The sequence below is a fragment of the Microtus ochrogaster genome, chromosome 7 (assembly GCF_000317375.1).
Source record: "Microtus ochrogaster isolate Prairie Vole_2 chromosome 7, MicOch1.0, whole genome shotgun sequence".
NCBI lineage: Eukaryota > Metazoa > Chordata > Mammalia > Rodentia > Cricetidae > Microtus > Microtus ochrogaster.
Genome location: NC_022014.1, coordinates 18,551,068 through 18,566,573, shown reverse-complemented (window position 1 = coordinate 18,566,573; position 15,506 = coordinate 18,551,068). Strand labels below are relative to the sequence as shown.

General features: G+C 54.4%; 2 protein-coding genes across 2 annotated transcripts in view; one reads left to right on the top strand and one right to left on the bottom strand.

Annotated features, from left to right (window-relative positions):
* Positions 1-6: 6 nt before the first annotated feature.
* On the top strand, positions 7-3,921 carry Cdk5r1 (cyclin dependent kinase 5 regulatory subunit 1). The gene has a single exon (XM_005349402.2). The coding sequence runs from the start codon at positions 247-249 to the stop codon at positions 1,168-1,170; it is 924 nt and encodes a 307-aa protein (XP_005349459.1). The 5' UTR covers positions 7-246; the 3' UTR covers positions 1,171-3,921.
* Positions 3,922-4,886: 965 nt separating this feature from the next.
* The window catches only part of Myo1d (myosin ID), a 298,766-nt gene continuing 288,146 nt past the window's right edge, over positions 4,887-15,506 (bottom strand). Inside the window, exon 22 of the mRNA XM_005349401.2 lies at positions 4,887-7,047. Within this exon, the coding sequence (XP_005349458.1) occupies positions 6,891-7,047 (157 nt within the window). The 3' untranslated portion in view covers positions 4,887-6,890. The remainder of the gene's footprint in view (positions 7,048-15,506) is intronic.

Genomic DNA, 15,506 nt, shown 5'->3' with positions numbered 1-15,506 from the left:
TCGGCGGGGCCGCGGCCCGGGGGTTCGGGCCTCGGAGGTGCGGGCGGAGGGGCGCGGCGCTGAGCCCCGCCCGGGGCTGAGAACCATCTTGTTTTCCACGCAGATCCGCAGGGCTACACGCGTCGCGTCCCGGGAGCGCCTCCTTTCTCCCTGCGGCCGCTTCGGGCTCGGTAAGGCGTCTCTTCCCTCAGGCCGGCAGGCTGGGCGCGCAGGGGCGCCGGCCCCCGCCGGGCGCGCAGTGGCACCATGGGCACAGTGCTGTCCCTGTCCCCCAGCTATCGGAAGGCCACGCTGTTTGAGGATGGCGCGGCCACGGTGGGCCACTACACGGCCGTGCAGAACAGCAAGAACGCCAAGGACAAGAACCTGAAGCGGCACTCCATCATCTCGGTGCTGCCTTGGAAGAGGATCGTGGCAGTGTCAGCCAAGAAGAAGAACTCCAAGAAGGCGCAGCCCAACAGCAGCTACCAGAGCAACATCGCGCACCTCAACAATGAGAACCTGAAGAAGTCGCTGTCGTGCGCCAACCTGTCCACATTCGCCCAGCCCCCGCCGGCCCAGCCGCCCGCACCCCCAGCCAGCCAGCTTTCGGGCTCCCAGACTGGGGTCTCCTCTTCCGTAAAGAAGGCCCCGCACCCTGCCATCACCTCTGCAGGGACACCCAAACGGGTCATCGTCCAGGCCTCCACTAGTGAGCTGCTACGCTGCCTGGGCGAGTTTCTCTGCCGCCGGTGCTACCGCCTGAAGCACTTGTCCCCCACGGACCCGGTGCTCTGGCTGCGCAGCGTGGACCGCTCGCTGCTTCTGCAGGGCTGGCAGGACCAGGGTTTCATCACCCCGGCCAACGTGGTCTTCCTCTACATGCTCTGCAGGGATGTTATCTCCTCCGAGGTGGGCTCGGACCACGAGCTCCAGGCTGTCCTGCTGACCTGCCTGTACCTCTCCTATTCCTACATGGGCAATGAAATCTCCTACCCGCTCAAGCCCTTCCTAGTGGAGAGCTGCAAGGAAGCCTTTTGGGACCGCTGCCTCTCAGTTATCAACCTCATGAGCTCCAAGATGCTGCAGATCAATGCTGACCCACACTACTTCACACAGGTGTTCTCCGACTTGAAGAATGAGAGCGGCCAGGAGGACAAGAAGCGGCTCCTCCTGGGGCTCGATCGGTGAGCCCCTGTGGCCGGTATCCCGGCTCAAGGATTCCATTCGTTTTTAAAAATTTATTACTAAACGAGTCAATTTGTGTACAGTATGTGTCTAGCAAAGCCACCAAGGGCCTCTTCCCATGTTCTCTCCTTGTTTTTTTTTTTTTTTTCTCTTTTTTTTTTCTTCCCCAGACCTTTCGAGAACTCTGGGGACTTTCGAACTCATGAACCTTGTGCAAACCCAGAAGATGCATTTAAAGCCACCTAGGCTGCTGAGCGCTCTCTGGGGATTCAAGGGACTGACTTGCCCGAGTCGCCTGTACCCATGCGGGGTCCAGAGTAGATGAGGCTTTCCCACTGTCCCATGATGGGAGCTGTGGCCCAGGAGGAAGTGACCCTTTTCTGGCGACTGTTTCATTCTCCCAAAGGCTCCTGGAGCCAGCTGTCCCGACTCAGGTTCCAGGAGGTTCTCAGTGAGGCGAGCTCTCCACTGCCCTGGGCCATCAGCACAGGAGCCTGGAAGTGGGCCTGTTGCAAAGATTGTCCATGACTGTTGACCGTGCTAGGCCCTGTTTTGCTGCTTTGCTTTTGGGCGAAGGGCTTTTCTTTGCTGGCAGGATGGATGGAGCTCCCTGCCCTGTCCTTTTGTCTATGCTCCTGGCTCCCACCTTAGTGTCGGTAAATGAGGTGGTTTGCTTAGTAGATTCCTCTCTCATTTTGGGTCCCAGCTAAGGGGGTAAGGTGAAGCTAGGGGCAGCCCCTTTCCCGAGTGAGTTTTTCATTTGACTAACGCAGCTCAGTCACTCTGTGCGAAAGCCAGGACAGTGGCAGGTACCCATGAGCAACGTTGCCTTCTGGGCAGGTGGGCATCCATGCCTGAGATCAGGTTGGTGCCTGTCCACTTAAGTGCCACGGCCTCTTGCTGGTGAACATATTTTCCTACAAAGCTGGGGGAAGGTGAGATCGGTTGGCAGGGGTTACCGTGGCAATGCTGTCTCCCACCCCTACCCCTTGGTAGCTTAAAGCTGTCTCCAGGCAGTTCGGTTTCTCCAACCTAGTGAGACAGCTGCATCCTGGAGACAATTGCAAGATTCGCCTGTGACTCCTGACTGCTCGGGAAGCTTGGTGACTGTCCAGCTGAACACTTCCAGCTGCTCGGGTGTGGTGGCCCACCTATCCCTGGCAGCTGCAAAACACACTCTGTGGACTTTACTGGTTTTTCTTTCTAATTTTCCCAGACTGGTGGCTTGGGGGTTTGGAAACTGTCCAAGAGAAGGGAGCGAGCCTTCCTGCATGGCCCTCTCTCCAGCTTTGGGGAACAAAGAGCAATGTGAAGATGCTAGCGGGGAGTCTCCTCTTCCTGTCCTGCTCCCCAGGAATGGGCATGGGGGCTACAGTGGGGAAGGCAGAGGTTATCTTACGTAGGATTAGGTTCTAGGTGGCTGCCAACTTCCACACAAGCGCTACAGAAAAGTCACAAAGAGAAAGCTGTGAAACGGAGGTCTCCCCTAAAGAGGCCTGGAGCAGAGCCTTTCAGCCAACCAGTTCGCAGAGGTGGGGAAGAGGACCTGACCCGCTGGGACTGGAGAGCCTTTTTCCAGTCCCTCAGCCAGATTCCTAGAGAGCGAATCCTGGGCCCTCATGATCTGCCGCAGAGCTGGGGAGCCCTGCAAGGCTTGCGGAGCCAGAGCCTAGCTGCAGCCTCTCTGGTCTGACTTCACGGGATCTGTCTTCAGATTCCGCTGCCACGATTACCTGTGTGGAGAGCAACTTTGCGCAGTTGGCTCCTGGTGTAGTGGAAGAGGAGCTTCAGGTGTCCAGTCTAAGGAGGAGGGGGTGTGTGTCTGTAGCCCACCCAACTGCTGAAGCCGGTCTGGAGCTGTTCACTGAGCTGTAATCACAGATTCCAGCTCTATTGACTGTTTCCTTCTCTTTGTACTTTAAAAAAAAAGTTGTTTTTTTTTTTTTTTTTAATTTTTGAGGAGGTGCATATTTCAGAGGTGGTTGGCGACTAAGGAAAGAACTCCCTAGTTGATTGTGAAGCCCGTGTGTCCCCCTTGCACTGGCCATCAGTACTGTGTAAAGGAACAACTGATAGACTTGAGTGTTCGAGCAATGAACCCATCTGACATGCTGCTATGAAGACACTTTTAGAACAAACACATGCAAAATGGAAAAGAAAAAAAAAAGGAAAATGTGAAAAAATAAATCTACAAAAACTCCCTTTATTCTTCGTCGCTTTTACAGTGGTTCCGTGCATGCAGACCAGGAGTGCTCTGTGTCTTAAGAAAAATAACCTTAGAACAGATGGCTGTGGGAATCACGCCGTGCTGAGGACAAGCCACAGAAGCCGAGTTCAGGACTGGATTCTTCTCTTTCCCTTACAGCCCTGCAGGGCTGATATTATATTCTTTCCATGCAGTTATTAGAATTTAGTTTTCTTCCAGCAGTGTTGGACTTGCAATGAAGAGAAAACGTGCCATCCCGTCCTAGAATTATCCATAGCTGTACATCTGATACTGCTAATTACACACACGTGATGTATGGTTTTTTTTTTAGTGAAATTTCTCTGTAGCTATTTTTTTGACCAAACTGTGGACACTGTTAATTTATATTTGTCTCATTCTGTATGTATGTGTAGCGTGTTTGAGTATGTGTGGTTTATAATCTGACAAGAGTCATGAAGCTCAGTTTGGCTGTAATTTAATTCCCCTTCCCTTATTTTTATTTATTTTTGTACTGTGCTGATTCAATAAAATGCACTGACCATCCATTACATCCGTCTCTTTGTGGACCCGCCATCTGGGCGCTTGTTAGGGGCACCTTTAGTGCATGGCTCTGTATGTATAGGTTTGTGCAGGCAGAGGGGACAATTAGGGAGAGGGAGGGAGCAGATTTCCGTGACTTAGAAAGCAGCACTGTGGCAAGCCAGCATTGGCTTAGGTGCTGGGCAGGTTCTTCCTGGGGGCTTCCTTTGTGGGGTCACATGGCAGGCAGCTCAAGCCACAGAAGGCCAGCCACGTTTAGGCATGGCCCGGTCAGTGTTGGCCACCTCAGTCCTGCTTAGGCATCTGGTCTTAGACTGTATGTTGAGTCTTGGTGCCAAGGCTGCTGCTCCCATCTTCCCCTAGGCCCACCTTGCTCAGTGTCCACTGCCCAAAAGTCAGCAGGGGTGGACAGGAGTCCTGGTGACCCAACAGTTTAGCTTCAGAGGAATCTGGTCCTGGGTCTCCCAGTTGTGCCACTGCCTCAGCTTCTGTGTCCTGTCTGCCTTTCAGCCTCAGGGAGAGGGAAGCCAAGCCTGTTGTCTGCCGTCCCTGCACCCACTGCTGGGAGCCTACAGCCCTGGCAGTCTGCCAGTGACTGCAAGACCCTACAGGGCTGAGCTTCTGGGGCCTCCACCCGACCCGAGGCTCCTGTTCCCATGAGCTGCTGCAGGAATTCGTGCCATCTTTTGTGTGGACATGCGTTTATTTCAGAAACATGTTCCCTTAGGATTCTAGACTGCAGCTTCAGAATGGCGGAAGAGTGCCTGGAATGAATCCCAAGGTTGCCTCTCGCCTCTCCTCTCACACACTTGCTTCTCACTCCCTGAATTTTCTGTTCAAAAGCCTTGGGCAAATTATCCACCATTTTACATAATTTGTGCTTGATTCTGAGATGGCAGTTGACTATATAATCTAAAATTTCACTATTTTTAAATGATAAGCAGAATGCCTTTAAAAATAAGATTTAATGCTTTATTGCTCTTTATGGTAAATCAAAATATGCTTTAGAAATAAAGTTAATTTAATGGAAAATAGGAATATACGCACCAAACCATAGACCGCATTTCATATAATTGAGAGACCCCCCCACTCCGTGCATACAATCACTGTGTCCTGTCCCTTCTTACTGTTATCATTCACACCCGAAATTCCAGGTCCTTCAGTGGCCGCACACTGATCATAAGAAAGTGCTTGTGGGCAGGGCAGTTCCTTGGTGGGAGGTCCTGGCCTGGGTCAGGGGTCCCAGGCTACGTCGAAGTGAGAGAAGAGCCCCCACGCCCAGCCTCCGATCTGTGACTTGTTTGGCATGACCTGCTTTGGAGTGCATGAACACACGAGCACGTCTAGTGTAGAGCAACACGCAGGGGCGGTGGGAAGGGAAGGTGAAGTTCCAGTCAGATGGTCCGTCAGTGTCCGCTGGCGATTGGCAAAACCAGGCTGGTGGCACCTCCGCTCTGCACGGGCAGCTGACCAGGCCTGGAGGATGAGAAAGGCTCCCAAGGGCAGATGGCAGCAGGGCTCTCTGTTACAAACGGCCTGCAGTGTAAAAGGCCCCGCACCTCTGCAAAAGGGGTTATGAGACCAGGTGGCTGGAACCACCTTGGTCAGTCAGCCAGGTGACTCCCTCTGGCTCTGGGCAAGGCACAGGAGGTGGCACACAGGCACTTGGTGGGTTAGGGTGGCAAGGTGAGGATTAGGGGGCAGAACCTGGGGGAAAGTGAAGAAAATGTGCTCCTGGCTCTGTAAGTCCTGCTGTGCCTGCTGATGTCTGCTCCCAGCCTTCCATGGCAGGTGCTCACAGCAGCCTGCAATGCCCACAGGCAGCCTTATCCTCAGCAGCTGAGACGGGGGTAGGGGTCTCAGGAAGGCTCTGAAACAGGCAAGCTTTTTGCTTGGCAGACACTGGCAAACTGTCAGCTCTTTCCCATCAGCAGGCTCAGGGGCCAGGCTCCAGCAGGCAGGTATGTGGCATAGGTGGGCACCCTGGCCTGGCCGGCAGTGCCAGGACTCCACGCTCTTTGCTGCAGCTTTGACCCAGCTCTCACAGCTGTGTGCAGTGGCTCCCCAGGAGTCCCAGTTCTCCAGGGAGGAGGAGGCTCAGCTGGAGGAGTCGGGGAAGGGCTCTCCTTACTCCCTACTAGGTATGACAGTGTGGTTACAGCAGGGGACATCTGGTTACAAACCTGGCAGTCTGCAAAGAGAAGAGTTAGGATAACTGGTCCGTGAGTAGCAGCAGGGTGTCTCTACGGGAGAAGTGGTCAGAAAGTCCAGGCCCTGGAACCTTGGTGGCAAAAGATCTTCCAGGGTCAGCTCTGGAAGGAGGAGCCTCTGACTGAACATGGCTGAGGGATGGGCTTCACAGGCAAACCTGTTCACCTGCTGCCTTTGGCTGGCTGCTAGTGGTAAGGCTTGTGCTAAGGGGCTCTGAGTTAGGTCCAAGGGCTGCAATCATGGGGGGAAGGAAGGCATCAGGTGTGGGGGTCACAGCAGGGCTAGTCCTCTGCACATGGACACTGGATCCAAACCTCTAAGAGAACGTCTCTGGCTGGAGAAACTGTCCTGTGCTCTGGGCCACCCATCCCTCTGCTGGGTCAGCAGTGGTCACTGGCCTTTGCCAATTACAGGTACTATCTAGTTGCTTGTGGGGTGAGAAGAGGTCTAGCCCAGGAGGCTGCAAAGGGTCTTTGGTTTCCTGAGCAGGGACTATGCAGAGTTGAGAGATGAGAGGCAGGGGCAGGGGCAGAAAGTCAGACAGGACACTTCATGAGCAGGACCTCGGAGAAGGCAGAGGAGCCCTGCCCAGGGAGGCCCTTGCACGCTGATTTCTAGTGGGATTAGAGTGCGTACAGCAATTAGCGGGTTCCTGGGATGCTGAGCCAGGTGGAACGTATGTAGGGATGGAGAGGCTAAGGGCCCGGCCAGCCTTGTGCCAGGCTCAAGCTCTTGTTCCCCGGGCCAGGCCTCCGACGTGCAGCAGTCAGTTCCCTGGCACACTGAGGATGAAGCCGGAGCGGTTCTTGGTGAAGTCGGGCTGCGGCTGATTAAGCCGCGTCTCCACAGAGACGGTGCATTTCTTCCCATGCAGGCTGCACTGCACTGGGTTGGTGACGTTCACTTGAAGGTGGCGCTTCTCACTGTAAGAAGGGAAAAGATAGGCCAGGCAGGCAGTGAGTGGGCAGACAGAGAATCGTGTGGTTTCCTTGGCAACCCCCAGGGCCCTGCCATTTGCCAGGATCCTGTGGGGTGGCAGTTTCAGGGTTCAACCTGCTTTCTTCCCAGGGGCCCACAGAGGCGGGAAGGAGACAGAGGCACTGAGGTGTGTGCTGCGGCCGGCAGGTGCTGGCAAGGCAGAAGGACTGCTCATCCAGGGAACCCTGTGTGCTGCCGAACCAAGGAGGCAGATGTGGCTGCGCCATTGCCAGGGCTGGGCTGAGTCACTTGGGTGTTCAGGAAAAAGGGTGTCAGGGCTCTGACTCATGACAGTCATCTCTGATTGCCAACAGGGAGACTAGAATTGCCCCAGCCCCTCAAGGAATGTCTGCCTTGAATCTAGCTGGCTGTCATGGAGTCTGCCCATCAAAAGTAGGTCTGAGGCTGAGCCTTGACGTACAGTAGATCTGGGATCCCAGTTACCTGGGTGGCTGAGTCAGGAGAACAGTAGGTTTAAGGCCAACCTGGACTATAGAGTGAGTTTATAGCTAGCCTGGGCAATTTTCTGACACCCTTTGTGGAAATAAGGACTTGGAAAGTCCTGGACATAGAGACAACTCGGTGGTAGAGCATTTGCCTAGCGTGTGTGAGGACCTGGGTTCAGTCCCCAGTGCAGCTCAAACCAACCAAATCAAAGCAGGTCTGAGTTGGTGACCTCCTGTGAAGGCTGTTACTTTGGAGCAAGGGGAGCCAGGTTTTGCCACAGAGCGCAGGCTCTGCAGATAGTCCCCACTGCCTGGCTGCTCCAGAATGGGTAGGTGGATGGTATCTCACTTCCTATTCACCAGGATGCTGAGCAGGGTCAGCCTGAGAGCCACAGCCAGGGCTTCCTCACTGAGTGGAGACCCACTCGGGTGGCCTGCTGCGCTCTCCCCGCTGTGGAAGTGGAAGCCCTCGCCTCTAACAACGCACACTGTGCTCAATGTACTCGAGCTGCGGCTTAGGTTAAAAGCTGAGAGCCTTGTAAGGAGGCTGGCACTTAAAGTGTGTGCACCCGTGCCAGCTGTCCCACGCTGCACCCCACTTCTGCTGCATCACTCTGCTTCCAGCTTGGGGGGGGGGAAGGCTTGCTGCTTAGGGGTTTCCAGTTAGGATGGGCAGCAACTCTGCCCACCCTTCCTTCCTTCCTTCCTTCCTTCCTTCCTTCCTTCCTTCCTTCCTTCCTTCCTTCCTCCTTTCCTTTCCTTTCCTTTCCTTTTTTCTTTTTTATTAAGACAGGGTTTCTCTGTGTAACAGTCCTAGCTGTCCTGGAACTAGCTCTCATAGACTAGATTGGCCTTGAACTCACAGAGATCCACCTGTGTCTCTACCTCCCGTATGCTGGGATTAAAGGTGTGCATCACCACTGCCCGGCCAGCTAGGCTTTCTCTGCCTCCCTAGGGATTCCTTTGCTGTGGCTGCCGAGGCTCCATGTCAAGGGTCAACAGGCTGGGTCTTCTGAACATCCTGGTCTCCTGGGGTTAAGGGAGCTCCCAGCACCAAGTGATGAGCACTGAGTGGCCATGTCCACCGTGCAGAAGGAAGCCAGGGTTGAGGTCAGCCTCTGCACAAGCTTTCCCACTGTTTCCCAAGCACTGGCTGGTCCAATAGTCCCAGTTGCTCAGATGCCAGTCAGGCTGCATGCCGGTCAGCCTGCATGCCATGCTACTGCTCACAGGGATCAATGTGCTGAGTATAGGTGCTTCTGCAGCACTGGCCCCAGGGCATGGTGTCCAGGGACACTTGGTGGCACCTACCACAGAAGGCCCAGGGTTGGTGTGTTGAGGTCTGTTACCTACTTGCCTCATGAGCCATGATGCAGAGGCAGTGAATGGGACCAGGGAGACATGGGCACTAAATATCAAATACTTAATGTCCTGTCAGCCCCAGCTAGAACCTGGGCTTAGATATTTTTAACCAGAATTGGACATAAAAATAGCAAAGCCCATCAGAGGCGGTGACTCAGGTTCTTTTCTACTCCCTTGGGAACCAGGGGGCTCTGCAGGTTAGCTCCAGGGCCCTTGGCTGCAGTAGGTGTGCATGGGTCCCCTGTGGCCTCACACTGGCCCCCAGCAGGCAGAGTGCCAGATCTGAGGCTGCCTCTGAACAAGATGGTCCCCAAGCTTTGTCAGCCACCATGCTTCTCCGCTGAACTTGGGTCTTGTGGGTTCCTTAGGGGCCACCATCCTGCCCTCCTCTTCCTAGTGGGGCCAGAAGAGCAGTATGACTCTGGGTTCTCTCAGATTCTCTGGGAACGGGCTCTGGGGAACCAATTCTATGTCAGCTTGAGAACCTGACATGTGGAGAATCACCAGCATGCCAGCCATGCTCCTGAGGTGCAGTGGGCCCTCCCGATAGGAGCTTTTTTCTCAGCCTAGTCCCTCGGCCAGAGTGTTACCAGCAGGGTAGCCATGGTCTCCGTCCTTCTTCTTCTTTGGGTGTTTGGGGACAGCTCTAGTTTTGGTGTGGGCATGGGTGGTGGAAGCATCAAAAGGTGGGGTGAGCTTTGGTGTCACTGGGTTCAGAGGCCACAGGCTCTTTCCCCATTTAGTCCCAGTCAGCCAGTCAGTCCACAGGTAGTGTAAACACTAGCCGGGACAGGAACAAAACAGGGGAGGAGAGGGACATCCTCTTTCTCAGGGAACTTCGAGCTGAGCAGACCCATACTTGGGAGGCTCCAGCACGCACCACTGAGGTTGGCTTCCCTCCCTTCCAGAGGGCACTGCTGTTGGAGAAGGGACCTCTGTGAGGAGGAAGGCAGGAGCTGGGAACTGGATTCTTCTGCACGGTGATGCAGACAGATCTGGGCCCCCGTTTCTCTGGCAGGCTACCATCCTGTGCCAGTCTGTGGTGGCTCCCACCTCCCAAGGAGGAGCTCTCACCTGACCTGACCCCTGAAAGTGGGGTCATTCTTTCCCTCCCACAGCCAGAGTTGACCCTCAGCCTGCCCCAGGGAGTTTGCTGGAATGACCGTGTCCTGGTCCTCTGGTGACATGGGAGGTAGTCAGAGAACAACCCAAGTACAGACATGTTTCTATGCCCGCCACCCCTACTCCTAACCACAGATTCTGCTTCAAACATCAAACTCCCAATTTCCAGCCCCACCCTCTATGGGGCAAGAATCAATTAGGACGTATCAGGAAAGAATGCACGCCATGTCTCGACATCCCTCCCTCGTCTCCTCTTCCCCTTTTCTTTTGAGATGAGAGCTCACTATATAGAGGTCAGGCTGGCCTTGAACTCATGGTCATTTCTCCTGCCTCAGCCTCCTGGTGCTGGGGTTACAGGCATGAGCCACTGCACCCAACTTTCCACCCTAGATTTCTGGGTAGTGTGCTCTAAACACCTAAGATTGCTTCTGATCATCTGCGGTTTTTAAGTAAAAGGCCGGGCTAGAGGCCTGGCTTCCAGTTCTACTGGCTCCTGGGCTTGCCCAAGTCCCTGTGAGTCTCTTACAGCCATCAGGCGCACGTGAGGTTCTCTTCTTCACCTATGCACTGGTGGTGACAGGTGACGGTTATTTCATCATCGTCATCCTCACCATCACCCCACATCTGCTCTCCAGCTTTTACCCAGTCTTTACCTCAAGGTACTGAGCCCCAGGAATACAGAAAGTAAGTGTAAGCTTAGAGACGGGGTCTTTTCCTGTGCTCTGGGAGGCTGCTCGCCCTCCTGGGATCTGCAGGCTGTGACCAAAGCACAGAGCTGTCTGTGGGAGCGGGCACTATCCAGGAGAGCTGCGCTCCTAAAGTCGAGGCTGAGGACCTCCAGCAGCACTGGCTCAGGAGAGCCACCGTGACAGACTGCGCTGATGCTCTCTGCACATGTTCTTGGAGCTCATAAACCACACAGCTGCTCTGTTTGAACAGCCCCTGTCTGGCGCTGTGTATCCTGGGCCTTCTCAGCTTGTGTTTCAGCCTGACAGGTGTGGGGGCCCTTATACCACATGCATGGCTTGACATTCCACGTATGGATACAGGGTCCTGGAGGGGGAGGGGTCTCAGAGAGTCCGGAACCCTGTGCCTGAAGGTCCAGGAGGGCTCCGGGTACTAATGGGCAATCCCAGCTAGGCTGCTGGCTCTGGGCTTGCTGAATCAGCATGCCATCCCAGGCAGCGGTGCACTGCAGACAGCCCACTCCCAGCACTTTATTCCGTTATTTCAGCCTCACAATGGGGACGGGCAGTGTGCTCAACTGGCCATGGTCCTCTTAGACCCGAAACACCCACTCAAGAAGCTCATCTCGCAGGCAAGATGACCAGATGGCCTGTGGAATGGGGGAGTCCCAGGAGGCAGGCAGCCCTCAGAAAAACAAGCACTTGGGGTAGTCACTGAGAAATGGGATGGCCCCAGGCTCCTGCTCTTCTCCTTGGCATATCCCTGTCTGACCTGGTGCCCCACCATCTTTGTGAGGCTGCTGCCGGGTTCAAAGGAAGAGGGGTTGAGTTCACAATAGAATGAGGGGCAAAGAGGAGCAGCTTGGGAGGGTTCTGCTGCCACCCACACATCGCATGCACAAAGGAAAACCCGGCTGCAGCTTCCCAGTTCCTCAGCACACTAAACAGCCATCACATGGTCTAGCAGTCCCTGGCGTGTGCCAGAGAGAAAACTAAACACCAATTACATGGTCAAGCAGCTCCCTCCCAGGTGTGTACCAGAGAGAAATGAGAACGGGTGTTCAGACAACAACTCTGGATACCAGTTTCAAAGCAGAAGTATTTACAAAAGGCAGCCAGGTCATCAGTGGTTGAACAGATCACCAAAGTGCGCTAAATCCATTCACTAGGATAGTATGTCCAGTGGAATATTATTCAGCAATGAAAGGAGTAAAGTATCAATACAGCAATGAGCTTTGAAAGAAGCCAGCTACAACAGGCCACACACTGTAAGACCCCATTATGGGAAATACCCCACTAGACACACAGCCAGAGACAGGGTAGCTTAGTTGTGGCAAGGGGCATCAGGGAGGGGCGGGGGTGGCAGGGATGCTAAGGAGATTTCCTTTTGGGCTAGTAGAATAGTCTAGAAGTAGACAGAGGTAACAGCTGTCTAACACTGCATCCATAGCACTCCATGTTCAATGAGGGAGTTTTTCTGCCAAAAGGGTCTAGAGGACAAAAAGCAGAAAACATGTTCTGTTTTGTTTTTTGTGGGGAAGGGGTTTCAAGACAGGGTTTTTCTGTGTAGCTTTGGAGCCTGTCCTAGAACTCGCTCTGTAGACCAGGCTGGCCTTGAACTCAGAGATCTGCCTGCCTCTGCCTCCTGAGTGCTGGGATTAAAGGCCACGACTGACCAGTTTTAGAGGAAGTCCTTATTTTAAGTTAACCGAATGACTGAAGTACAGGTAGACTGAACATAGTGGCTCACACCTTTAATCACAGCAGGAGGCTGAGGCAGGGGGACTGTTGTGAGTTTGAGGCCAGTCTGGATTATGGAGTGAGACAACCAAACCAGAAAGAGGTTTTGTATGGCTGTGGAGCTGGTGAGGTCTCAGCAGGCACAGGAGACTGGGTGCTCCCATGGGAGCAGTGCCTTGGCTCTGGCCTGAGCCCCAGCACACACTGGGGTCTTTCCTCATCTTCACAGAGAATGGAGAGGGAGACAGGGTATCTCCTCTGATGGTGTGCCGAGCCAAACGACAGCTGCTGAGGGAGCCTGCCTGTGGGGGAAGGGCCTTCCCTCCCAGCTTCTGTTACAGGATTTAGTGGCTCAGCAAATTGTGGTATTTGGGGACTTTGATCTCATGTCATCTGTTCTCCGCCGTCATCGCAGGCAAATGGCCCTGTCGAGTGACTTTCCTTCCTTTTTCACTTTAGAGCAGCTGTGGGTAAGAAGGGACAAGCCGACATGGCTCCAGGGCTGGCTGCGCACCCACAGGCCATGCACAAAGGGGACAACCACATGTGTCTAGGAGCTGAATCAGCTCAGAAGAATCTCCCTCCTTATCCAGGTCCCTGGTCAGCTGGGAAATGCAGTCTCCAGACCGAAGCCAACCCAAGAAAGTGGCCCAGGAGGTTGCAGGCAGTCCGGCAGGGTGCCTGGCTTGGACTTTGGGAGGGACAGGAGTGCCCTGTGAAGCAGGGGCTGTACTCTGCTGTCTGGTCCCAGGTCGTGGACCAGAGAGATGCGGTCACAATGAGATGAAAGGTCTCCCGTGCTGGGCAGCCAACCCCAGAGTCCTACCTCACTGATATCACTGGGACATGCAGTACACACACTGGCTCCCACTGAGGACTGCGCTTCGCCTCAGGGGCACGGTCCCCTGCTGGTGCTGAGCCTCAGAGGGCAGCTCTTTCACAATCCTGCTGGGGAAACGCTGCTTCTGCTCTGGTCAGGGTTGCACCACAGCTGCTCTAGAGGAGCCAAGAGGCCGGGGACGGTGGTGCTGCGCTTCCTGTCTCTGAAGCCCTTTCTGTATCTGTAGCTGGTAAGGGACGAGGTGAAACCACACAGCAGTCGTGAAACAGCTGGACACCCGAGAGCTTCACCCACGCCCAGGGTTTGCCTCTGCCCTAGCCTGAGCTGTTTTGGTGTCCAGACCCAGGCAGGGAACCCACTCCACCCTCATCGCGTCCTCTTTAAAGTGCTTCTAAGTCCCCTCTCTTCTCTGCCTACAAGCACTTCTGAACCTTTTAATGCTGAGACCCTTTAATACAGTTCTTCATGTGGTGACCCCAGCCATAAAATTATTTTTGTTGCTGCCTCATAACTGTAATTTTGCTACTGTTTTGAGTCATAATGTAAATAATCAGGTAGCTAGAGGTTTACCAAAGAGCTCATGGCCCACAGGTGGAGAACCACTGGTCCATCAACGGATCTAGAGAGCCAATCTTGCACCTGACAGGAGGTGGTGAATTAACTTCTGAGCTGGGGTGTGGGCCACACAGAAGGTAACGGTGGCTGAGGCGAATCTCCCCAAGGAGGTGGCATCTGGGCTGAGTTTCAAGGACAACAGGGCTCTTGCAGGGGCCTCCCTGGCTTCATCCTCTTGGTCTCAGTTATTTCTGCACAGTCACTAGATTTACGTTACCACTGTGTGGTTTTCATGACAGATAATGTCCTGATCATTGTCCACATTCAAGCATGAAGTTCCAGCATACTCTTGGACTCTTCTGAGAGACCCCTCAACACTCCACAGGCAACCGAGTCTTCCCACGAGCCACACTGAGCACGCCCTCGTGACCTCATCCCCGTCAAACCTGTCAAGAGCCCAGCCTAGACACCCTCCTTACAGAGGCCAGTAGCTGGGAGTCAGCTCGGCTCCCTTCGCCTCTACTGCCCACGCAGCGCAGAGCCAGTTCTCCAGACGACCGTCTCAGCCTCTCCTGGTGACCACTGTCGCCCAACTGGTTCTGTCTTTTGGGCCCCACGCCCTGCTCGCTTCACACACATCTCACATTTCCTCCATGCCATGAGCAGAGTCTGGAACAGGCAGCCGGGGGCCCGCCACTCCCTGCTGCCATTCACTCTCCATCGGCCTCATTCCTGCCAGCTCTCCAGCCAGGTCACAGGCCTGGAGTGTAGAGCTCTCTTGTGCTCAGCCCTGGAAAGGATAGGCCTGGCAAGCTGAGCTCCTGCATGCAGCTCAGTGCTGTAGGGCTCTACAGAGCGCATGGGAGCCACCGCGGATGGTAAAGGAACAAAAAGCCTCCAGGTGGCAGGGGAAGGCAACAAGAGTGGACGGCTGGACTGGGGCCCCAAAGTGCTGGCTTGAGCAGAATCATGGCCAGCACCACAACCGAGGAGCAAGGAGCCCCCTGTAGGCTGACCAGTCTGTGCAATGAACACAGAAGCAGCTTGCCTTCCAGAGTGGCAGAGAAGCACCAGGTGGGGAACAGAGTCCAGAAAAGAAAGGGCTCCAGCCCTCTGAGTCTCTGAAGAGTAAACCCACTATAGACCACCAGAGGCAAGAAGACAAGAAGGCTGCTCACAGAGGACTAGTGGCCTCATCACCTAGGCAGAGACCACAAAACATTGCCATGCTCAGCCGTCGTGATCACTGCAGGACACAGCAGGCAATACGAGTCTAGAGGGCCCAGGGCAGCAGGGCTGGTGAACAGGAAAACTCAGACCATACAGTTCACGGGGCGTGCGGCTCTTTTTAGGACTATAGTAAACGTACTTAATTGATGGCTAAAGACTGTGTTGAACCAGGTGGTGGCGGCACACGCTTTTAATCCCAGCACTCAGGAGGCAGAGGCAGGTGGATCTCTTGTGAGTTTGAGGCCAGCTTGGTCTATCCCATAACAGGCTCTAAAGCTATAGAGAAACCCTATCTTGAAAAACAAAAACAAAAAAACCCAAACAGCCGGGCGATGGTGGCGCATGCCTTTAATCCCAGCACTCGGGAGGCAGAGATAGGTGGATCTCTGTGAGTTCGAGACCAGCCTGGTCTACAGAGCTAG

Coding starts and splice junctions, on each gene's coding strand:
- Cdk5r1 (XM_005349402.2), top strand. CDS start 247: ATGGGCACAGTGCTGTCCCTGTCCCCCAGCTATCGGAAGGCCACGCTG.